The sequence below is a fragment of the Peromyscus eremicus genome, chromosome 12 (genome assembly GCF_949786415.1).
Source record: "Peromyscus eremicus chromosome 12, PerEre_H2_v1, whole genome shotgun sequence".
Taxonomy (NCBI): domain Eukaryota; kingdom Metazoa; phylum Chordata; class Mammalia; order Rodentia; family Cricetidae; genus Peromyscus; species Peromyscus eremicus.
Window position 1 is genome coordinate 6,796,039 of NC_081428.1, and position 25,195 is coordinate 6,821,233.

Sequence of the window (25,195 nt, forward strand, 5' to 3'; positions counted from 1 at the left end):
AGTGTGGTTTGTAATGAGTTTTCCAAGAGCACTTTCTCCCGTGGAAAAGGCAACAAAAAGCAGTGAAAGGTTCAGATCTGCACCGGAAGTTATACTGCCCAACCCAGCTGTGCACACTCACGGCAACATGAAAAACACTTGTTAGACTTCACTTCTTTTACCCACAGATAAAAACACTCAACCAAAAGCGTGCCCTGCAATAAAGCTAAAGCTCTCTAGAAGAGACACAGGCCGTGAAGTCGGCAGTTATTTGGAAGGTAAAGATCATTGAGCTGGAAGAAGCTGCATGGCGGCTGGCACAGGAGCTGGGTCCTCCCGCAGCCGTGACCTCACAAACCACGTGTTCCTCTGCTCTCACTTTCTTACACTTCCTGCTTGCTCGGATTCACTGTTCTGCAAACTGCTCCTCTCGCCTTTGCCAAATTTCCTGGTGGATCATACTTCTTTTTCTTGCCATTCACTATATACAACATATTAACTATTTAGCTGCAGATAGGTGAGTTTTAAAATTTTAGTCTACTGATTTTGTGTGGATCTTCACTGCATAGAAATTATACACTGTGTACACAAAATATTTATTATCAGCTTTTAAGTTTTCAGCCTTTAATTTGTTTTGCTACATTTTAATCTTTAACCTGTAATTTAACTGTAATTCCATGGGGGGAGGTGTTATCCATCATTACACCACATTTCTTCTAATCAACATAGACACCCCCCACCCCCCCACCCCCCCTGCACTGAGCTGTTATGCTCTCAGTGTTCTTATGGAGTGAGACGTTTCCAGATTAGCTTTCCTGAAACGACCAGGTCAATGTGCTGTGATCCTGTCTCAGGAGCTCAACGGCACGCTCTGCTTTTCCTTTTTAAGGACACTGTTTTCGGGACTGGAGAGGGCTAAGCTGGTCAAGAGCTCGAAGCATAAGCATGAGGACCTGGATGCCCAACACATGTAAAAGGTATGCATGCGTGTAAAAAGTAGGTAAGGGATGGTGGTGCATACTTGGATTCTCTTGCAGGGAAGTGGAGGCTGACCACTGATCTTAGCCTCACTGAGGGGCCACAGACCCCAGTCAAAGAACCCTGTCTTATGAACAAAAACAAAACACAGCCGCTGAAGAGATGGCTCAGCTCTTAAGATGGCTGGCTGCTCTTGCAGTGACTCAGGTTCACTTCCCAGCACCTACAGAGCTGCTAACAGTTCTTGGGGGAATTTGAAGCCCTCTTCTGGCCTATTCAGGTACTACACACACACACACACACACACACACACACACACACACACACACACACACACACACACGATACATGATGTGCTTATAAACATGCAGGCAAAACAGTTAGAGATAAAAAAAAAAAAACCTTCAAGAAAAAAAGAAAAAGAAAAAAGCTCAGGACACAGGCTGACCTGTATGTAACTCTAGTTCCAAAGAACCCTATACCCTCTTCTGGACTCCAAGAGCACCCACACACACACATATGTGGCATACACTCACACCACACACACACACACACACACACACACACTCACACCACACACACACACACACACACAAACTTGTTTTCTTCTGTACTAGATATACATAGTAGTTTGCTCGGCAAGGGAAATAATACTTCCGTCTTTCAAATTTTTCCATTTCCTTTAATAAAACAGTATTTTCTTCCTATATCACACTTTTCTTCATGCAACTCATGGAACTTTATTGATAAATATATTCTATGGAATTTTATCATTTTTACCCTTCTTGTAAGAAGCATATTTCCCTAATTTCTATTTTTTAGGTGTTTATTTTTTTTAAGCACAGAGTATTTTAAAGTCAGGTGTACTGCCACTGGCCTGTAATCCCAGCACTCAGGAAACAGGCAGGAGAACAAGAGATCCAGACCATCTTTTGCTACATCAAAAGACCCTGATTCAAACACATGCACAAATTCTTAAGTCATTTATGCTACATTTAATTATCTCACTCAGTTTCTAAGCATATAACTAACATAATAACGTCAGTAGAAAAACAAAGAGCATGACCTCTCTTTTCCAGTATTCCTAACAGGCTTTATCACCAGTCTTTTCGCCTGGTAAGACACTACTAAACGCATTTGCACTTAGTTCTGAGTGAAGAGAAATGGAGTCAGTACTTCACTGGTTAGAACGATTCTTAGTAGTGACTTTTGCTAAGTAGTCTAACTTTCTTTATTTGTTTTTAAGACAGTATTGCAAGTAGCCCAGGGTAGTCTGCAATTCACTACATAGAGAATGTCCATAAATTCTTGCTCCTTCAGCCCTAAGTGCTAGGATTACAGGCCCTAAAGTGCCACATGGTGGGTCTTTAACTTCATTAACTAGTTATTGGTATTATTGTTGCCTCTTCTGTGTCGTCAGAGAGCTCTGCTGCTGAGCCATAGCCACGGGAAGAAAAGCTTCCTGTGTTGTGTTTAGTTTTGTTTTTCAAGCCTTATTCCACATCTGCCCAGCTGATGATGAGTCTTCCTTTATGTGTTGAAATAAACAAAATGTTGACAGAATCGCGTGATTCTCTCCCATGCCTCTGGCTTAAACTCAAGCAGGTCCAAGTGTTGTAAAACTCACACACTGTGAAAGTCTACTTGCTTGGGTTTGCATCTATATTCAGGACAGGACCTGGCGGCCAATGAATTGTTCTATTTTGCAAAAGCTTTGAGATTTAAGAGATACCAATAAGGTGACAGTCTTTCCTTCTTCTGCAAAGTATTTTTAAACATGCTCAGCTATTTTAAATGCTTTACAGGGGAGAAAAGTTCCATTCACAGCAATATGCATACTTTATTTACGTTTAAATAAAGAACCAAGCAGACGTCCACCCATCCCACACTACTTCTCCTGGAAAACGTTGTTGGTGGAAACTGAAAATATTCAATGTGAGATTCATGTGTTAAGGGACAGAAGACTTTTTAGTAAGAGTTTGATTAGAATAATTTAGTGCTACTGAACCCCTTTTCACTTCCTTAGGCATGGAGAAAGAAACCAGTAGCAAGGTACCCAGCACAGTTCTAACATCAGTCTACAATTCACAAAAAGATTTTTTTCCTCAATTAAAAAAACTTAACTAGTAAAACTCCCTAGTGACAGAGAACTCAAAGGCACTTCTGGCGATATCGTTACTCTACAAAGCTCAGCCCTCTACCCTTCCCCTCCCGGTACCCAACACAGCAGAACCCAGCGGCTTGTCTAGAGCAGAGCTATCAATCTACTGCCCAAGGCTTCTGGCAAAAAGCAAACACTGACTCTGTCATCCTTTCCATATTCCACTGCAGTTACTTCTGGACAATAGTGACCCCAAATCTATAAAGCTTAAGTAGTAAGAGTGTGTGCTAAACCCAGCAGGCACCTGTGGCACACTGACTCTGGAAACTGGCTTTGGAATAAATTGGAGATTAGCCATGTATCAGAAGTGGTGCCTAACAAGAGGAGGCAGGGTGAGGAAGGAGCAGAGATGTTAGATGCCAAGTGTGGTGGTTTGAGAGATAAAGGTTGCCCATAGTCCCTGGCATTTGAATGTTAGGTCTCCAGCTGGCAGCCCTGTGTGAGGAGGCGTAGGAGGTGTGGCCTTGCTGAAGGAAATGTGTCACTGGGTATGGTGATATTTTATTTGTATTAAAATGTTATTTGTATGTTAATAAATAAAGTTGCCCGGGGGTCAGAGCTATTAGCAAGCCATAGGAAAGCAGGGCAGTGGTGGCGTATACTTGTAATCCCAGCACTTGGTATGCAGAGCTGGGTAAGTCTCTGTGTGTTCAGGGATACAGCCATTATTGGACACACATGCCTTTAATATCAATACCAAGCAAGGAAAACCTGGAGGCCTATACAGACAGGCCGTGACGAGGCAGTCATGTGGTTGGGTTTACAACCAATGAGAAGGCAGAACAGGAACACTATATAAAGACATTAACACAGGGGTAGTGAGTTCTGAGAGGTAGGACCACTGCAGGAGGAAGGGTAAGGTTTTAGCTCTTAGCTCTGACCTCTTGGCTTTCTTCTTTGCATTGGTTCTGTGTTTCTTATTAAATAAGACGGTTGGTTACATCTACAACTGGGGATGGGCTTTGAGGTCGCAAAGACTCCTTGATGAGGTCTCTGCTTCCTCTTGTGGTTAGATATGTGCCCTCAGCTGTGGCTGATGCCATGCCTGGTGCTGGCTGCCAGGCTTCCCCAATGGGACGGTAACGGATGGGCTCTTATCGTCAGCACAAAACACACCCTTCCTTCTCTAAGTTGCCCTGTCATGGATTTTCATCCAGAAAAGGAACCGAAAAGGAACTATTACACCAATGGGTACCTTTTCTTATTTGATTTATACAAATAAAACAAATCATACACCACTCTCACACGCTGGTGGTGGGAAAATTACTACAACTCCAAGTGGCAAGGAAACCACATAATCATTTACTTAGAATGAGCAACTGTATGCTTATGAATTAACTCTGAAGGTACATTTTCAACAACATAAAAACACATGGCTAAGAGCTGTTCATCACAGAACTTTCTGTAATCACTACATTATCAGTAATCACAATACACAGGAAACAACCTAATACAGAAACATGGGAGACGACAGGATAAAAGAAGCACCAAGCATGCCTGATACCATGTAAACGAGAAGATGGAGCGATAGTGCTTTCCAGGATATAGTAAGTGAGAAAAGAAAAAAAAAAAAAAGTGTGTTTACAGCTCACCCTTAATATAAGGAAGAGGAATAAACTACACGCCAACAGGAAGCATTCTATGTTCTGTACCTGCTCTTTACCACAATAATAAACAACAATAAAAAACAGTGATGTGAGTGGGAACATGGAATGAAGAGCAGACTGGGAAGCTCTCTGCATATACTGCTGCTGTCAGAACACTGTTAATGAAACCTGCAGACCTTCAGGAGGTCACTGCTCCACACAGACATGTCACAGGCGATCCATCTGCCATTTGGTGCCCACTAAACCAAAAGTAAGGCCAAGCAATAAGGAAAATGAAACAGTTTGCTTACTCATTCATTAAAAAAAATAATTCTGGGTGCACCTGCTATGGTGTGAGCGCTGTCTTCTTGTTTAGAACAAGTCAGATTAGATACAACAAAGACCAGAGGGAAGGGCTGGGTTTGCCTTTCAGTGGCAAAGCCCTCTCTGTCCAGCATGCTCGAGGGCCTGGGATGAAGACCCCCCACCGAGGAGTGGAGCTGAGACTGCAAGAGGGTTCCGTGGGCAAGGGAGCCACTCTGGACAACTGCAAAGAGCATCTTTTTTTGCCGTTATGTGGGTTCTACAATTGCAGGAAGAAGACCAACACAGTGGTCCTGAGGCAAGGAGAGACCTGCCCTGGGAGGAACACAGAGGTCAGCTTCCGAAGGCGATGCTGTGGAAGAGAGTGAGCAAAGATAAGAGGTAAGAGGAGGTGAAATACAGCAAAAGCAGGATCACACTGGACACATAGTGATGGCTTTGGGTTTTAGTCTCAACGTTAATTAATTGATTATATATATTGTGTATGAGTATTTCTCTGCATGTATATGTGTGTACCATGGGCATGGCTGCTGCCCTCAGAAGTCAGAAGAGGGCATTGGATCCCCTGGAACTGCAGTTACAAACAGCTGTGAGCCACCATGTGGGTGCTGTGAATTGAACCCAGGTCCTCTGGAAAAGCGGCAAGTGCTCTTAACCACTGAGCCTTCTCTCTACCCACGTAATGGAGAGTTTAAAGATCTGTTTCCAGAGGGGCAGAGGTTCATTTTTGAGACTGATCGCATGTAGCCCAGGCTGGCTTTAAACTCTGGATGCTCCTGTTTTTCTACCTTCAAAATGCTTTGAATATAAGTACGAGGCATCATGCCCAGTGTGGTTTTTTAAAAACAGATGTATTTTATTTTCATTTGTATGTGTGCATGTGAGTGTGCACATGAGTACTAGCATCCTTGGAGGCCAGAGGTGTCAGATCCTTTGGAGCTAGAATTACAGGCAGTTGTGAACAGTTCAATGTGGGTGCTAGGAACTGAACCTCAGAGCTTTTGCAGCATCTCTGAAAAGCAGTTTGAAATTTCATGAAATGAGACTTGCTAAGATGATGGGCTAGGAGGAGCAAGCTGCCTTTGAGCCCCAGCTCAATACCCATTTACTTAGTAATTCACAGTGGTGCTTAAGCTCTTCAAACCTCAGTTTTAACAACTGTCATGAATAACAACAGCCTTTCCAATCTCATATTCATGTGTTTCCCTGGATGGACTCTGCCACATGTGATCCCTGTGGCATTGATCTGAGGAGGAAGAGAGGTCTGCATCTGTAGGGGCTCACTGTCCTGTCTCCTGTCTCCCAGATGTTCTTGGGTGCAGAGCTAATGAACTGACTATCTCAGAAGCCATTGTGGTGTTTTGTAGAAACTGCATTACAGTTAACTAGTTCCTGGACTCTTGAACTACTGGGGGACTGCTTGTCTCCCCAGTAGGATTTCCAGTGAAGACTATGAATAAGGAAAGGTAAATAAATTCTCTGAAGGAGTTAGGTTACAGTGTGTAATGCCGGATTATAACAATGGCCGAAGATGACATAGCTCCTAGAAGCCCCCGCCCAGGAGGGAGCGGGGGAATTGGCAGACATCGTTTTGGCAATTAAACTGTTTAGAATTATTTCTACCTCACCCTAGTGTTAAGAGGAAGAGGCAGAGAGGAAGGACAGAGCCCTGTAATCTCTTCTACTTAGGAAGCAGAGGAAGGAAGACTGAAGTTCAAGGCTACTGTAGGCAAGTAATCAGAACTCCGCATCAAAATAAATTTTCTTTCTTTCTTCTTCTTCTTCTTTTTTTTTTTTTTTTTTTTTTTGATTTTCAAGACAGGGTTTCTCTGTGTAACTCTGGCTATCCTGAAACTCACTCTGTAGACCAGGCTGGCCTCGAACTCACAAAGATCTGCCTGCCTCTGCTTCCCAAAAGCTGGGATTAAAGGTGTGCACCACCACTAGGCCAAAATAAAATTTAAAAAGGTGGGGGGAGGGTACACAGGGATACAATTCAATGAGTACTTGGGCAGCATGCCTCCACGGTAAGAAAGTTGTAGTATTTTTTTTGTCCCCCTGAGCTGGGGTTCCATGCCGTAACTCCCACTAGCCTCTAACTCAGGATCCCCTGGTCTTCTCTCAAGTGTCAGGGCCACAGCCCTGTGCTGGCATGCCTGGTGCTAAGATGCTTCATGAGTGACACTTCAGAAGTTGGCTGGATCATCAGAGAAGCACACGTCAGTGGAGGAGCTCTGGAAAGCAGGGTCTAGAGACAGCCTTAGCGGAGGGAACAGCACCGCACGCCAGGCTGCAGCCCACAAGAAGCCTGTAACCATCCAAACAGGTGCCACACAAGTGCGTGGACACAGCTCCTGGGCCTGCTTGCCATGGACTTCTTGCACACAAGCTTCCTCTCTCCCAGAGCCTTTTATGTCCTAGCTCCAATGGACCAGCGGTTAGGACTGGAAGAGCGGCGTGGAAGCAAGCTCGCTAGTGGAAAGAAGGAAAGAGGCTGGCTGCCAAAGTGCTGGCAACCAGGAAAAAAGATGGCAGACAACCAATACAGCCCAGGACTCTGGCCTTGTTACTTTTCAGTCCGAATCTACCTGATACCATAGTGTGCGTGTTACATGCCTCGGTGACTAGCTGGGAAGTGTGGTTGTGTGGAAGCTCCGGTCTCTGACGCTAAGACCTACCTTCCTGGGTTTTGTTTCGATGACCTACGATATCATATGTCAAGCCACACGTGAAATCCGTCATGTACAGTTGTTCTGCCAACCCACTCAACTTTATGAAACAAGATACAAACATGCCAATTACCTAGATTAAAAATCGAGGTCAAAACTGGCAAACATACGTTCCCAACAGCCGAGACAGACAGTGCTACATCGAGGACTACACTTTCTGTGCCTTTATTTACACCAAGTGCTCTCCCTAACACCAACACCCTCGGGAAATGGAGCTGCAGTCCTGGTAGGAGCCAGAGGAAACTGTGGCTTTCTTACAGGGCATCATAATTCAGCATTGCCCCCCAGAGCTGGGAACCTAGAACCCAAACTCTATCTGACAGCCTGTGCTACTCATGCTCACGAGCACCTCCTGTAGTGACAGAAGTCGGCACTTACTGCGCACTGGTCGCGTATCACACTGTACAAAGCATCAGTCATTTCTAACTACTACTAAGTCTCAAAGAGCGAAAGACAAAGAATAATTCCATTAGAAAGGAAGAAATGGGGGGCATTTAAATAAGTGTGAATCATATGCATGAAGCCCAAACCAATAGTGGGAAACTACCCAAATTCAGATGTTTCCGTCACAACTGAACGTTTGTGCACAGCTTGGCCACTCAAATGGCAGCCCTTTGCAAAAGTAGTCTCTGGAAGAACTGACAGGATGTTCTCGGCTAGGCCTGCACACTCTCTTTCTACGTAAGAAACTGCATTTCCAAACAAATGGAGCATAGACAGTGTTTTATTTTACATTCGGCTCATACAAAATTCCAACTTACCATATTTGTGCTAAGACAGGCTGAGGTAACCCAGATTGAAAAAAAAAGTTCCTTGCTTGATCACCTGTAAAGTAAGTGGGGAAGGTTTCAGGAGAAACAGAATAGCAGCAGTGAACAGAAATCCTCTTATAGCAAAATTACAGAATCATTTAGGAAGCTGGTTACCCTGAGAACACCAATGACCCCATGGGAAAGGTCAGAGGTCTCTAATATCTAATTCATTACAAACACCTAATTCCACACTTGAAAAGATGGGGCATTTGCTGGGATGGACGCCATCCCCTTGAGGCTGTGGTCAGACAAGATGAACTACCCAAACCGCCCCAGGATGCTGTTGCTGAGAGGTGCTGGAGATTTCAGGAGGTGGGGCCTAGTGAAAAGTCTTAGGTCATCAGCCAAGCCTTGGTCCTGAACTGAACTGGTAGACTAATATAAGCCTTTCTGTTTTAACACCTGATTTACAGGCTATTTTGTTACAATAAGAGAGGAACACAGAACAAAGCACACACAGAGGACTCCTTAGTTAACAACTCTATAAAAAGCTTTTACTCTGAATATTGACGCTGTTGATTCTAACACAGAACCGGCAACAATGAAAGAAGTCCTGCCAATCAGTAAACTGGAGATCTATCATAAAACAAATACAAAAGAACCTCCTAGGAAACCCAGATTCCCACTTCCTGCAGGGAACTGCTGAATGGTGGCCAAACAGCAGGAAAGGACTTCTTAAAGACAGCAATAAAATCCTTGGAAAGTGTCTGCTGTCTGCTGCTCTCCCAGGCCAGGCAGGGTTAGAACTTTAGCCTTGGGGCACAGATCTGACCCCATTTAAAGACTGTAGTGCTCTGACTACAGCCAGATCTCATCAGAAAGATGTCCAGCAGGCGGCCGGACACTCACGAAGGACTGTAAAAGGTTTGAAGGTGTTACAAGAGAAGCAAATTCAAAAACATAGTCTCGAGGGCCTGAGAGTGCTCTGGGTAAGAGTTCACACCTGAGGCCTGAGCTCCTGAGCTCCTGAGCTGGACTGCTGAAAGCCATGGGAAGACGGGGGAGACCTGACCCCACAAAGCTATCCTCTGCCTTCTATACCACCCCAAAACACTCAACGACGATAAACAAAACTTCGAAAACAAGTAACCAAAGCACAGGTTCAGGATGAGGACAAGTGGATTAAAGGCCCACTGGTCATACGTGCCCACTACTACTCTGCATGACGGATTTCCTACTGCTCAGGAAGAACGCACAGGGGCGGACCACACACCAGTGATGAATCCGGATATCGGCTTCAGACTATGGAACTGCTGGTCATGCTTGGCTCTCTCCTCCACGGTTATGGCCCAGATGTCCAGGCTACCTGCGGTCCAAAGACAAGACAGACGGATATTCAGACACATGATGTCCACAGCACTTTAAAGTTCTGTGGGCATGCTCTAAATGGTGCGATAAACCACTGTCCTTGGCAGACATGTGTCTAAAGTCTAAAAGAAGAACAAAGCAATTTAAAAAATAGCTCAAATACTTCCAAGAAACTAGATTCTATGAAAACTTAAGAAGTCAGTAATTTATTTCAATAAAACTAAGAAACAGACTAAGGTAACTGAAGCTTAGAACTCTACCATCAGGTGCCTAAAATGTCACAGGTAAAGTCATGGAAATTCAAGAGGAGCACTAAAAAAAAAGTAGTAGTGGCAATACCAGTACTGGTGGTGGAGGTGGTGGTGATGGTGGAGGTGGTGGTGATGGTGGAGGTAGTGGAGGTGGTGGTGGTGGTGGTGGTGGTGGAGGTGATGGTGGTGGTGGTGGTGATGGTGGAGGTAGTGGAGGTGGTGGTGGTGGTGGTGATGGTGATTGTGGTGGTGGTGGTGATGGTGGTGGTGATGGTGGTGGTGGTGGTGATGGTGGAGGTAGTGGAGGTGGTGGTGGTGGTGGTGGTGGTGATGGTGGTGGTGATTGTGGTGATGGTGGTGATTGTGGTGATGGTGGTGATGGTGGTGGTGATGGTGGTGAGGTAGCACTCCAACACAAGCAGAATCTTGTGTGACTCTATGCAAATATTCAAATATCTGGTAATGGTTGTACAGCTTTGCAAATGTACTAATGATCACCCAACGGCACAGTTAAAACTAGTCAACTGTATGATGTTTATATTGTGCCTCACTGAAGTTGCTTCTAAAAATGAATATTCTGATAAAACTAATGACCAAACACAGAGCATATGCTTTTTCAGAATAGTCATTTTCAGAAGCAACTTCAGTGAGGCACCATTCAGACAAATATGAATCTTTAGTCCCCAGTCTTCCAAAAATAATTCACCGAAGTCATTAAATGATGGAGAAAAAACTCTGTGAAAGCAAACCACTGTCCCCAAGCTGGGAACATACAGCGCCCATGTTCTACACGATGTGATGGTGCTTGCACCACTCTACCTACACTCTCCTCTGTTCAGGGTGTGACAGTGACACCAGGCTACACTCAGACACTGTGTCGTAGGACTCAGAAAGGTCTCTGACACAGACACCTCTCCCCTCAGCCTAGAGGCCCTACAAAGTAAAAGGACTTTTACTGTCCTGTTGTGCTTCATACTTACCAACAAAATGAAAGCCAAAAATAGACAAATAAAATTATATACTTCATTAAAAAGGCAAACCAAAAAACAAAATCCATGTAACAAAAAAATCAGTGAAGATCTGGAAAAGTCTGATTGGAATCCCAGAGACTTTCACAGGTGTGCTCAGGGGGTGACACATGGCGCCTTCTCATTCTCTTTACAACTGACACAAGAAATCTGCTTTACATTTCCTTTCGGTTTCTGGCAATACCAGGGATTGAAAGCAGGACCTAACTAGGGCATCACACCTTGTGCTTTGTCCACAGCCCTGCCAAGATCACCTTAGCATCACAAACTTGTTTTGTTAAAAGATTCTGGGCTAAGGTGCAACTCGGTGACAGAGTGCTTGCCTAACATACATCAGGTCCTGGGTTCAATCTCCAACACTGACAAGAAAACAGGGCATGCATGAATAACATGCCAGAAAAACATTTTACCCAGACTGATGAGTGTCAAACAAAGTAAAGCAAAAATTATCATGCTTCAAATCCAGGCTTTGAAAGAGTATAACATGATCCACTCAGTTCAACAAATAAACTATGCAGGCAAGAACCTGAGGCGAGCAGAGTCTGAGAGCAAGAAGGAGGTACCAACTGCCCATGCACCTTATTTGGATTTCAATTTGAACAAAAATAATGAAAAACTGCCTAAAGTCTGAACTGGATATAATGTAAATTTTATAGGTAGAATACGTGTATGAATTTTAGAGGTTTGGTAATAGTAGTATACTTTAGTTTTTATCATTTAGAAAATAAACAGTAAAATCTTCAGGGATGAAAGGTTAAGATGTCTTGGAGTTATTTCAAAACAACCCACTGAAACAAAATCACTGAAGCATCCCAAGGTATACTATGAGGGTTGACTGTGTAATTTTCTCTATTTATGTTGGCTTGTTTTTGTGGCAATGAAGACTGAACACAGGACTTCACGCATGTTGGCAAGCACGCTACCTCTAAGCTACACCCCAGCTCAATTCAACTCTATTAATTTATCTGAAATATCCCATCATTGAAAAGTCTTAAAATCTGGCCCCAACTTATATTAAGAAATCAATTTTCAAAACTTACCACCAAAAGGTGTCGGAAACTGAGCCATGGTTCTGTTACGTTTACCTTGCTAATCGACGCCTGTAATTAAAATGGAATACGTAAGTTTAGGAAAACTTCAGGTCTGTATATAAACACACTAACACGCTGTCTTTAATTGTCAGACATCAACACCAGAGCTAGAGTGCAGCCCTACAAACGAAGGTCACAATGAAAGAGTTCTTCATTAATTCCCTGGACAGATTCTTAGTGCCAGAAACAATGTGGCTGCCGGTGGACTGGCAACAGGAAGCTGGTGCATGGACAGCTAGGACAACCTGTTTACTTGCCAGTGCCATATCTGACACTTGGTAACGTATCTTCTTAACCATCTATATCTAAGCACTCATCCTAATATAAGATGAACACTGTATAAGGTGGTACATCGCTCCTATCATTTAATCGCATGCATGGCCCAGCAACAGGCTCTCCTAACTCCACCCTGCATTGCAGGTAAGGAAGAGAGAATAAGAGAGAGAAGGGAATCGAGCAGGGCAAATGCCATAGCCTGTGCGTTCAAGAACGACATTGAACTGCTCCATGAGAGTATGAGAAACAGGCAGTCAAGAGGGCTCAGTGGATAAAAGCGCTTGCCGCCCAACAATCTGACAACCTGAGTTCAATCCCTGTAACCTACACAAAGGTGGAGAGAACCAACCTCGTCAAGTTCCTCTAACCTCACACTGTGGTGCACACACTCACACACAAACAATAAAGGGCTACCCTTCAAAAAATACAGTATAAGAGGAATGCTGGGCCTTCAATCTCAGCACTTAGGAGGTGAAGGCAAGAGGTCAAGGTCCTCCCCAGGAACACAGTGAGTTTAAAGCCGAGTTAGGCTACATAAAGCTATTCTCAAAACAAAACTGTAAGATACATTTAAACAGTACTCATTTAGTAATGCCTGCCCAGAATACCAAACCAATGTTCCAAAATTTCCCATCAGGCATTCCTGCTCATGAGCAGCCAACAAGAAATAAAATCCTCTTCCACAAATAAAAACTTCAGACTTAAAGACTCCTTTTCTTATTTGTGGTGAGTTTGAATTTGACTAACAAGTGGCCTTAGTCTGCAGTTGGTGGTGCTGTTGGGGAGGCAGGTATGTGGCCTTGCTGGAAGAAGTCTGTAACCGGGGGCAGGACTGGAGAGTTTAAAGAACCTCACCATTTCTAGTTTTCTCCCTCGGCTTGGTTTGCCAAGTTTGCCAGATGTAAATTCTCAGCTTCCTGTTTCAGCCATCATGCCTGCCCTCTGCCCACTTCCTAGTCCAGCCATCATGCCTGCCTTCTGCCCACTTCCTGGTCCAGCCATCATGCCTGCACTCTGCCCACTTCCTGTTTCAGCCATCATGTCTGCCCCCTGCCCACTTCCTGGTCCAGCCATCATGCCTGCACTCTGCCCACTTCCTGTTTCAGCTATCATGTCTGCCCCCTGCCCACTTCCTGGTCCAGCCATCATGCCTGCCCTCTGCCCACTTCCTGGTCCAGCCATCATGCCTGCACTCTGCCCACTTCCTGGTCCAGCTATCATGCCTGCACTCTGCCCACTTCCTGCTTCCTGGTCCAGCCATCATGCCTGCACTCTGCCCACTTCCTGCTTCCTGGTCCAGCCATCATGCCTGCACTCTGCCCACTTCCTGCTTCCTATTCCAGCCATCATGCCTGCACTCTGCCCACTTCCTGCTTCCTATTCCAGCCATCATGCCTGCACTCTGCCCACTTCCTGCTTCCTGGTCCAGCCATCATGCCTGCACTCTGCCCACTTCCTGCTTCCTGGTCCAGCCATCATGCCTGCACTCTGCCCACTTCCTGGTCCAGCCATCATGCCTGCACTTGGCCATCATGACTCTCATCCTTAAGGAACCTTAAGCCAAAATAAACTCTTCTATAAGTTGCCTTGGTCACAATGTTTCATCAAAACAACAGAAAAGGAACTAATACAGTACCTAATTTAATCTTGTTATAGTAAATTTCCACAGTCAAAAAGAGTACAAGGCATCCATTAGAATTTTTAGGTAAATGTAGTCTGATGTGCTAATCTGTGCCTATAACCCCAGTACTCAGAAGGAGGAGCTGAAGGATCTGAGTTCGAGGCCAGCTAAAGTTGTCAGTCCTGTACAACAAAGACACCATCTCAACAGCTTAACAAAAACAAAGTTGACAGAAATTTGGGATTTAAAAAACGCGGTTCTCTCGCCTTAATACAACTCAAATCCAGTGTTTATGGAGGTTCCTCCTAGTATTTCTGTAAGCCTCCAGAAGACCTTTCCTGTTCTCTACTCCTATCTATTCTTCATACTCTACCTTTCACGTGTTTACGGACATTGGACTTCGGACTTATTTGCATTTTAGTTTTCTTCTTTCTTGAACTATTTGGTCCTTATGGTTCCTCTTCTATCACTGGCTGCCTGGCTGCTCTGAGTGCATCTCTGGTGACCCCTGGATGCTCCTTTACATTAACAGTGGGAGGGAGGGAGGTGTGTAGAGAGACAACAAGTAGACTAAAATGACTTTCCCCAGGGACACTTCCAAATGTCAGCATCCTCAGACCTGCTCACTCTCACCAGAGAAAGCTGGGCAGGATGAGAAGAGTGCAATGCCACCATCTTACATGCTGGCTTAGATGATGGGAAGGGTCCTACACAGAATATGTATGTAGTCCCAGTGGCCGCTTGATTTTCAGACCCTGCTTCATTCCTTATCCAATGGAGTTTCTCCCATTACAGTTTCCCCTCTCTCAGAGACAGGAGACCAAAGTGGTCATCATCCATCTCCGAGAGCTGCAGGATGGAGCCCTGGACAGGCCATTCTCTGCAAGCATATGGAAGCCTGCCCCACCGCTCAGCAAGATGGCTGTAGCTCCCCTTGGCTGTAGGAACCAATCCTGATCTTCCTTGCACATTTAGGGACTGTGCTCCATAGCCTTAGGGTCTGTGGGAATGTTAAATAAACTCTTGTTTTCTGTTGTTACGTTCTTCTGTATGAGTGACACTTTGTTTCTGATTGTAGAGGAAAGACAGAACACACCTGTAGCCGAGTGGCCACATTTACCAGAGGTCTGAGAGTCCAGCTGAGAAGTGGACTGAATTTGAATTCCCTGAGGCTGTGGCTGCCATTCTCTTCCTCCCTCCAGCTTACTCAGAACATCTGCGAGCTTAGTTTCCCAAGAGCATGCTCTCTTACTTAACTCTCATACAATGCTTCTATAATTGACAGCTCATACACTTTCTCATCCAACTTTCAAAAATGTCCAGCTCTGTATTTGTTTTGTTTTTTTTGGTCAGGGTTTCTCTGTGTGGCCCTGGCTATCCTGGAACTAGCTTTGTAGACTAGACTGACCTCAACCTCGGAGATCTGCCTGCCTCTGACTGTTGAGCGCTGGGACTAAAGGAGTGAACCTCCATACCTGGCTAAGCTCTGGATTTTTAAAGCAACTACTTAACACACACTAGAGAATCTGCTGTTGGCTCTGTCTGACTAAGCTCCATCATTCACTGTTTACTCCAAAATAAAGACAAGTGATTAACCCCTTAGTGCCCAGCCACTCCAGACTTCGCCACTTTCTTGCTGGGCCATTCGTTTTGCAAATAAGTATCTTAGATTTGCTAGGTCTGTTTCATCTGGAAATAGAGATTCCCAGATGAAATGGACAGATTCCCTCTGTCCATTACAAACCCTGGGTCTGTGAACCTCCTGTGCCAGAAGTGACTGTTGTAGCGCCTGCCTCGGACTCAGGCCTTTACCCTTCAGTGGGTGGTTTGCTGGACTTGCACCGGTTCACATCTAGGTAGTTCCCCCTGATTCCTATTGTACTTAAGTGTTTTTAGTAAGGAATGGATGCCAGCTTTTTAGAAGCCTTTTTCTTAGCTACTAGTGAAGTAATCACCTATTTTCCCTTTTATTAGCATTCTGGGTTTTTCTTCTTTCTTTCAGGGTTGGGACTTGATCTGAGCCCCACGTGCTAAGCAAGTAAGTACTCTACAACTGAACTACACATTAGCCCTGACACTGAATTACACGACTGGTCAGCTAATATTAGGTTATCCTAGACTTCTGTAATAAACACAATTCAGACAAGCGTGCTATTCTTTTGCAGCTCGGTTTGGTGTACCATAAAGTGATGGATCTGGAAGACAGGGGTCTATTTACCTCCCTGTAAATTACAAAACTCTTAAACAGTACAAAATGTATAAAAATGATTGGCAATATAGATATAAAATTGAAATATGACCAGAAAAAATTATTTTAAGCCTGGCGGTGGTGGCGCACGCCTTTAATCCCAGCAGTCGGGAGGCAGAGCCAGGCGGATATCTGTGAGTTCGAGGCCAGCCTGGGCTACCAAGTGAGTTCCAGGAAAAGGCGCAAAGCTACACAGAGAAACCCTGTCTTGAAAAACCAAAAAAAAAAAAAAAAATTATTTTAGAGATTAGTGTGAATAAATCTTGAAGAAACAACATTTGTTACCAAAACCATTCCAGAAAGAAAACTGAGGCGCCCTCAATTTAAGTTATAATCAGTGCACTCTTAATATTAAACTATAATATGAGAGCACTAAAAAGCATACTATTCTTTTTAGTAAGCATACATTTATTATACAAAACAATAAGTTTCATCATATTTTCATACACACCATTCTTATGAATACCATGTTATTCCTTACTTTAAGGATTTCACAGCTCCTTGGGAGAGTCAAAACTAGATAGAAGTATAGTAACTGATGGCCAAAGTATAATTACTATCAGTTCCTGTCAGAGAACCTAAGAATAATGGCTGCTCACCACAGAAATGGACTCCCATCCCATGTGGTTCTCTTCCACAAAGACCAGCTTGGAAGATGCAGGGGAAGTAGAGGCGCACTGCCAATAGCGGCCCTACTGACAACCCTGCACTGAGCATCTGCTGAGGGACAACCCTGCAGACTCCACCCTGAGTCCAGCATCTGGATGGGATGCTTTTCTATCTCTTCCACTTCCTGACTACACCTCGGAACTCCTGGGGTCACTGATCTTTGATCTTAAGCAGGCTAGTAGTATACAATCTATCTAGTAAAAATTAAACCACTGTGAGGACTGAATGACGGTGTGCCTCCTCCCAGCCTCGTTCACTAACCTAACAGTCAAAAGCTGATCTAAGGATGAGGCTGGAACCCTCTCACAGACTGTCCTTCTAAGCCTCAGTCCTCCAAATGCCAATCACTGCTAAGTTCTAAGTTCCCAGGGAACCTGAGATGAAGGTGTAACAGACAGACGAAGTGACAGGAGAAACCCTCCAGGCACTCACTGGTCCTTTCAGTTCTCCACCTGGGCAGTCTGTGGCTGAACCATTGTGGCTGGCCTTCAATTCACAATCGCTCACCTCAGCCTCCCTAGCAAGGACTACAAGCATGCACAACACCAGGTACCATTTTATTATTAAATTTGAAAAATAATTTGTAAAGAGCTGTGGTGTTTCAGGAAAATGATCACATGCAAGATAGCATAAAGCCAGGCTCTTGTCGCTGCTGTAGCAACTGAAGCCTGCTGCTGGGCCTCTGGCCCCTTATTAGACCCAAAACTCCATTCAAAGCACACAAGGCTAGCTACCAAGAGAAGAGGAACCAAGTTCCCCCTATGGTGTTGTCTATGAGCCTTGCCCCAGGACGGGGAAGTGCGGTGAGGTGCAGGGACCAAAACTCCAACAGAAATCCAGTAGTTCTTGGCAAAACAAAAAAGGCCCCTGTAGAGTGTGGAGAAGACGAGAAAGAAGAAACTGGAAGAATGCTTGGGCCTGTGAATGCACTACACTGTTCTCAGGCCCACACCTGATCTGTGGTCCCAAGACAATCACAGTGGCACAGAACTAGTCTTGAAAACTGAAGCAGGAATGAAGGACCCACTAGACACAGGGAGAATTTACAGGTAAACCTAACTCAGATACCTGGAAAAACCCACGGTCAGCATTGTTCTGTAGAGGAGTCCAGTGGAAACAGCATGAAACCACACAGCTAGGGTAGAATGAAAAGTGATGGAAACCTCGAGACTGGACTAACTGAGGTGGAAAGTCACATCCTCAGTGTGGGTGGGAGCAGCCCACGGGCTGGGGTCTAAGATAAACAGGAGAAAGTGAGCTGAGCACCAACCTTCTTCTCTTTGCTTCCTGAGGTCAGTGTGACCAACCACTTCACACTCTTGCTGCCACTCCTAAGTACAAGCAAAAGTGAGGCTTTTCTTACACTGTTATTAGCAGGTGCTTGGTCACAACAGTGAGGAAAGTGGCCAAGTGCAGTACACTCAAAAAAAAAAAAAACAACAAAAAAACCAAAAAAAAAAAAAAAAAAACCAAAAAAAAAAAAAAAACACTACAACAACGTATGCCAACTCCTAATGACAAAATGTGAAAATTATCTCTTAAGTCTTTAGAACGGTTATCATACTTTCCATGAGGCATAAATGAAGTGAATGGGGTGGGAAAATATACATCCTCAGCAGAGAAAGAGAAACCTAGCTCTAAAAGAATGGAAATTTCTGAATACCAGGATAGCTACAAATATGATCCAACATTACTGTAGATGACAACATCATTAAATGAAGCAGAAAAAAAAAAAAAACTAGAAAAAAAAGCAATATAAACCAGAAGAAATAATAAAAATACAAGCAGGGAAGAAAGAAAACAAGCAGATTTAAAATCTAGTTCTTTAAAAAACAATGGCAAAGAATGAAGTCAACTGTCTAGAAATGAAGATCATCTCACCAAGTCTACAAGAGGAAAGCTAGAAACAACCTAGGATGACAGGTGATGGGGGAAGCTAATTAAAGACTCGACAGGGGGACAAGAACAGACCGTTGGAATCCTCTTGTGTTTATTACAGAAAGAACCTTAGGAATAAGAGCATTCCCAGAAAAGAAAGCCTCCAACAGTATCGCTGGTGAATTCTATCAAACACTGAAGGGAGAACAAGACCAAAGTCAGGTAAACTTCTTCAAAAAGGACACATCACATGTTATTCATCTCCTGTCTTTAACACAAAACCCAGACAGCACAAAGTAAATAAGGTACAGCAAGACCCCTAGAATACAAATGAAAAGTCACTCCCAAATCACAGTTTAAATGAATGTAATTTATTTTACTGAGAGCATAAAGCAGAAAGCCTATATAATGATTTTCATGGATTCAGAAGAAAGTTTTTCACAAAAACTCAACATTTAATAATGAATTTTTTTTTAAACCTCTCAGTGAAACAGAATTTGTAGGAAGCTTCTTCGAAAAGAGAGGTAGCATCTATGAAAAGATCAGCAGGGCTTGCAAAAGGGCTCAGTGGGTAAGGGCACCTGCAGCCAAGTCCGAGGACCCGAGTTCGATACCCGGGATCATACAGTGGAAAGAGACAAGAGAGACAACTTTTGCAAGATGTCCTCCCCCCTCTCCATCTCTCTCTCTCACACACACACAGACACAGACACACACACTTCAATATAGCAAACTCCAGAAAATCTAGAAAACAACAGTAGAGTTGTAGGATAAAAGGCAAATGTACTAAATAAAAATCAACAAAATTCTTATATATTGGCATAGAGGTAATTATAAAGTGAAAATAAGAGAAACAAGTCAGGGTAGAGAAATGGATCAACGGTTAAGAGCGCTGTGTTTGTAGAGAACCCAGGTCCAGTTTCCAGCACCTACATGGTGGTTCAAGGCTATCCACAACTCCAACTCCAGGAGATCTGATGCTTTCTTCTGACCTCTGTAGGCATCAGACATGCATGTGGTTCATATACATATATGCAGGCAAATACTCAAACACATAAAATAATTCTAAAAAAATTTCTTGAAGAAAAATGATCTTATTTTGAGTTAGCACCACAAAAACGTATCATTGCTCAGTACAATTTACAGGAAAGGAATGGTACAGGGGCCACACCTGCGACCTCAGCACGGAGGAGGCTAAGAGGGGGATGTCAAACGCTAAGCTAGTTTGGCTAAGAGGGGGATGTCAAACACTAAGTTAGTTTGGAGTATAGGTGCGACCGCATCTAAAACAAAGCAAACATGAGTCCTCTATACTGAAAATAACAAAATATTGCTATAATAATAAAACATTCAATAATTTTATTAAAAATAAAAAAAATGCAAGAAGACCTAAACAATGGCAATATACCATCATGAACTATAAAAGGTTCAATTTTGTTAGATCAGCAATTTTCCTCCAACAGACCTGAGAGCATTTCAAACAATCTCAATCAAAATTCCAAGTCTGGTAATAGGAACTGCAAAGCTGGTATTAATGCTTACCCAGAACTAGAAAGACCACTAAGAGCTTAAACCACCAAGAGTTTAAAAAGAACACAATGGGGGGGGGGGGCTGCCCCATCTGATTCCAGGAGTCATTACAAGGCAACAGTCAAGAACCTCCAAGCTGCCTAGAGGCTGGCATCCATGTTTGCTGCCTAGAGGTTAGCCATCCTGAAATTTTCTTTTCAGGATTCCCTAAAGATGTCTTCACCCCCAGGAAACAGGAAGTAATTTTAAGAAAACAACGCCTACATTCCCAAGAGGTGGGATGGGAGGTTTTGGTTGTTTAATAAGTTATGGATATTGTCATTGTTTATAATGGTTGGTTACAAGTTGTTAATTGTTAATGGTCAGGAAAAAAGCTGAACAAGGAGATTAGATTCAGAGTTTTTGTTTAAAGAAGAAAAAAGAGAATAATAGATATGAAGTAGATCATTGAATCTACTCTGAGGAAAAAAAAGATAAAGAAATAATAGGATAAATGGGTAGATCATTGAATCTAGTCTAAAAAGAAAAAGAAGATATAAAAATGACAAAAGGGCCGGGCGGTGGTGGCGCACGCCTTTAATCCCAGCACTCGGGAGGCAGAGCCAGGCGGATCTCTGTGAGTTCGAGGCCAGCCTGGGCTACCAAGTGAGTTCCAGGAAAGGCGCAAAGCTACACAGAGAAACCCTGTCTTGAAAAAAAAAAAAAAAAAAAAAATGACAAAAGGTAGATTATTGAATCTACTATGAAAAGAAAAAAGAGAATATGGATATGATAAGATAAAAAGGTCAATTATTGAATCTACTTTTAAAAAGAAACTACATGTTTTAAACAGGATAACTAATGAAACTTTTTTTTGTCTGAGTTTATCAAATGTTACTGGACTGGACATTGTTAATATATATAGTGGAGTTTTTGTCTGAATCTGTCAAATGCAAATAGACTAGACATTGTTTAAGTATTTATTGCTTGTATATATTGTATATAGTTATTGTACTTATTGGATATAGTTTTTCTTGTATTAGTTATAAGCTTTCTAAATTTCAGACAAAAAAGGGGAAATGTGGTGATATTGTGTTCCCCAAAATATTGTGCACCCTAATAAACTTATCTGGGGTCAGAGAACAGAACAGCCACTAGATATAGAGGCCAGAAAATGGTGGCACTCACACCTTTAATCCTATCACTTAGGAGGCAGAGATACATTTGGATCTCTGTGAGCTTAAAGCCACACTGGAAACAGCCAGGCATGGTGACTCACCTTTAATCCCAGGAAGTGAGGGTAGCAAGCAGAAAGGTATATAAGGTGTGAAAATGAGGAACTAGTTGGTTAAGCGTTCAGGCTTTTGAGCAACAGTTCAGCTGAGATCCATTTGGATGAGGACTGAGAGGCTTCTAGTCTGAGGAAACAGGATCAGCCGCGGAACTGGCAAGGTGAGGTAGCTGTGGCTTGTTCTGCTTCTCTGATCTCCCAGCGTTCACCCCAATAACTGGCCTTGGGTTTGATTTTATTAATAAGACTCTTTAAGATTCATGCTATAGCCTAGAGGCTGGCATCCATGTTTGCTGCATAGAGGCTGGCATCCATGTTTACCATCTGATTTCTGGCAAAGCTGCATGGGTGACTTAAAGGGAAACAAGCCTTTTTGACAGAGCAAGACCAGCTGCTTTGCCATGCAGGCAGTCCTGAAGAACATTGACCAACATCTAACACAAAAACTAACACAGAAAACCACACAGCTTTAAACAAAAGATGTTTTAAAGACTAGAGGATATTCTCATGCCTTGGGCTAGACAGTGTCTTAAAACACAAACAGTATAATTAGTAAAAGAAAAAATGACAAATAGGCCTTCATGAATATTTAAAAAATTCTTTAAGAGATAACAAAGATAAAAAGAATACACCCAAGTCCCAGTAGACAAACACTTCCAACACGTACATCGGGCACGGAGCCCATGCCCAGCAGACACAGAGGGCTCGAGTAACTTCAACTTAACAAGCACGTGAAAGGATGACCACCAGATCAGCCACCAGAGAAGCACCCACCATTGCCACTTTCTGCTACAAAGTCTACTTTGAAAACGTCTGCCCATGCCCTGTGTTGGATGTCGTGGAGCTAGACCCTCCCAACTGCTACTGGTCATGGAAAACAATGGAATGTTGACAAACACTGTCTCAAGCTACACAGCTGGTCATTGGTCCCCAGGGTGGCAGTGCTGAGGTAGTGGGACCCTTAGGGGTATGTCTGGGGGAGAAAGTAATACACTTGCATGATATCAATTTGAACAAAGTACAATGATAAACATGTATGAAATGTCAAAATAAAACCAAGTATTTCATATGATAATTAAAAAGATTTTTTAAGACAATATACAAACAGAATGTGGAATCAGGGATTTTAAGTGTATGCCGTGCACACAGGGAGGCCTGAGCACAACCCGCAGGGCTCCATCTGTTTCTGCCTCCTCGCTGCTGGAGTCACAAGAGCCCACCACCACGTTGGGCCTTTTCACGTGGGTTGGGGGAACAAACTCTGCTCTTCCTGCTTGCACAGCAGCCTGGAACTATTGTTTCAGCTCTGGTTTTTATCTTTTTATTGAAACGCTTTAAGATTATCTTAAAAGCTGATTTGTAGGTCTTATCTCCTTCAAAGGACAACTCAAAGTCCTCCCCTAATGAAGATAATGGTCTACATTGTCTCAAAATAACTGAGTTGGCTTAGCTGAGGATTTACTAGCAATGACCCTTGTTACTGGAGAGCTGGAGTCAGTCAGGGAGAGTTAATACAAAAACGTGTGTGCATGTGTAGGGACAGTCAAGCATCAGAAAAGAACTAATAAAAAACTGAAGAACTCTGATCTTATTGGTCAGTTTAGTCCTACTGTGGGCTGTGAGCTGAGATGACCTCACAGGAGGGAAGCGCACAGAGAGGGCAGTCCAGTCAGTCTGCTTTCACAGCTCTAAACACAATAATAACCACTCGAGAACGAGAACCTAATGAGGAAGGACTGATCCTAGAAACCAGTGAGGGGGGGCCAAGTGCAGACTAGGACACTGAGGAATCAGTGAAGACCCTGACAACAGAGTGGAGGGAGAGAAAGAACCTCAAAGACGCAGTGTTACAGCAGACCCCAGGAGACACGGACCGGGAGGCAGCAGGTCATTAGAACACTGACTTAGAAATCATGAGCGTTCACTTCTTAGACAGACCTACACTTTCTGAAATTGGAAGCTAGATGTCTTGCTAAAAGATTAATTCTTGTTAAAAAGTAACCCTCCTGACCAGGCAGTGGTTGCGTACACCTTGAATCTCAGCATTTGGGAGGCAGAGGCAGGTAGAGCTCTGTGAGTTGGAGGCCAGCCTGACCTATACAGAGTGAGTTCTAGGACAGCTAGGGCTACACAGAGAAACCCTGTCTCAAAAAACATAAAACAAACTAACAAATTCTTTTGAAATATTTATAGCTCACTGCCATGTCTACAGCATAACTGTCCACACTTCCTGTCTGTCCATGAAAACGGACAGAAAATAAAACTGAGGAGAGAAAGGGGAAATCCCCCAATTTCACCAGACAGGCAACCTCTATTAACCACCTGGAATTTCTATCTCCTTTCTGCCTTTTCCCAAAGAATATAAAACTGCTCTCCTCTTTTGCATGGAACACATAGTATGTGCTTTAGGTAAATTCCTAAAACAGTAAACATGGCTGCCAGTCTTCAACTTCTGGGTAGAGAGCATTGTTAGGAACTGAACCCAGAACCTTGCACACGCTAGGCCAGCTACATAGTTAGCCTAGACCTAAGTAGTATGAGTAAGGCAAAGACTCCTACATGTAAAGAAAATAGAAAACAGACAGACTAAACACTAGACAGTGAAGAACTGGGTAAACAGAGCTTTTCAGAGTTTGGATAATGTTAAAATTATTAAACATTGCTAGAATAGTTTGAGAAGTCTCTCCTTTCAGCTTCAGAAAGGAAGGCTAATTACAGAAAGTTTAAAAAATAGATACTGATCTGTAGAGTTCTGGTATTTATACTAAAGTCCCAAATGTTGGTAATACTACTTATAAAATACCATTTGTAATGATAAAAACATGGAAATAGATTTTGTCACTGAATTTGCAATGTCTGGCTGTCATAAATACAGATGAACATAAAATATTAAGTAATTATTTAAAAATTTAAATGTACAATTAGTGATTTGCTTCTAGCACATAAACACTAAATTTGACAATTTAATGCAGGCAAATTTTAATCATGAGAAATAAAATTTCTAGTCAAAATTATTGGCATCATTGCAACCTTTAAACCTTATTTATATCAAATAATAGTAACTAGTTTTAAACATACGTGAAGAAGAATCAATAATTATGTAGTTCATATAATTAGCACATTTCAAGGGCTAATTTTGGCTTAATGATCCAAAGACTAAAGCAGATTATGAACCTGTATTAAGCTTTCACTTAATTATTGAAAGCAACTCCCCCAAATAGATCTTATAATTATATATTCCTTATAAATAATCCTTATAAAATAATCCTCTTACAAACACAAGGAAGCTTGTCCTGACTGCTGGAAGCAAAGGTCACAGACAGGGAGAGGCAGAGGGTGGCTGTTCCATGTAAGGAGGCCGGCCACTGACCCACCGCTGGACCCACACTGGACACATGGTCTCAACACTAAGGATAAACCTACTCCTGGGAGAACGTTCTGTAGTGCTGGGACTCC

At 43.1% G+C, this 25,195-nt stretch overlaps 1 protein-coding gene across 4 annotated transcripts in view; it reads right to left on the bottom strand.

The window, feature by feature from the left end:
* Itsn1 (intersectin 1) overlaps nt 1-25,195 on the bottom strand; it is a 189,273-nt gene that overhangs the window by 121,109 nt on the left and 42,969 nt on the right. For 2 of the 4 annotated variants that reach the window (XM_059276967.1, XM_059276968.1), the window contains exons 2-4: nt 12,197-12,256; nt 9,783-9,875; nt 8,519-8,582 (exon numbers count right to left, since the gene is read on the bottom strand). In XM_059276967.1, the coding sequence (XP_059132950.1) occupies nt 8,519-8,582; nt 9,783-9,875; nt 12,197-12,224 (185 nt within the window). In that variant the 5' untranslated portion in view covers nt 12,225-12,256. Of the gene's footprint in view, nt 1-8,518; nt 8,583-9,782; nt 9,876-12,196; nt 12,257-13,378; nt 13,542-25,195 lie in introns of those variants that run through there. The other 2 variants (XM_059276969.1, XM_059276970.1) reach the window with 2 other exon arrangements.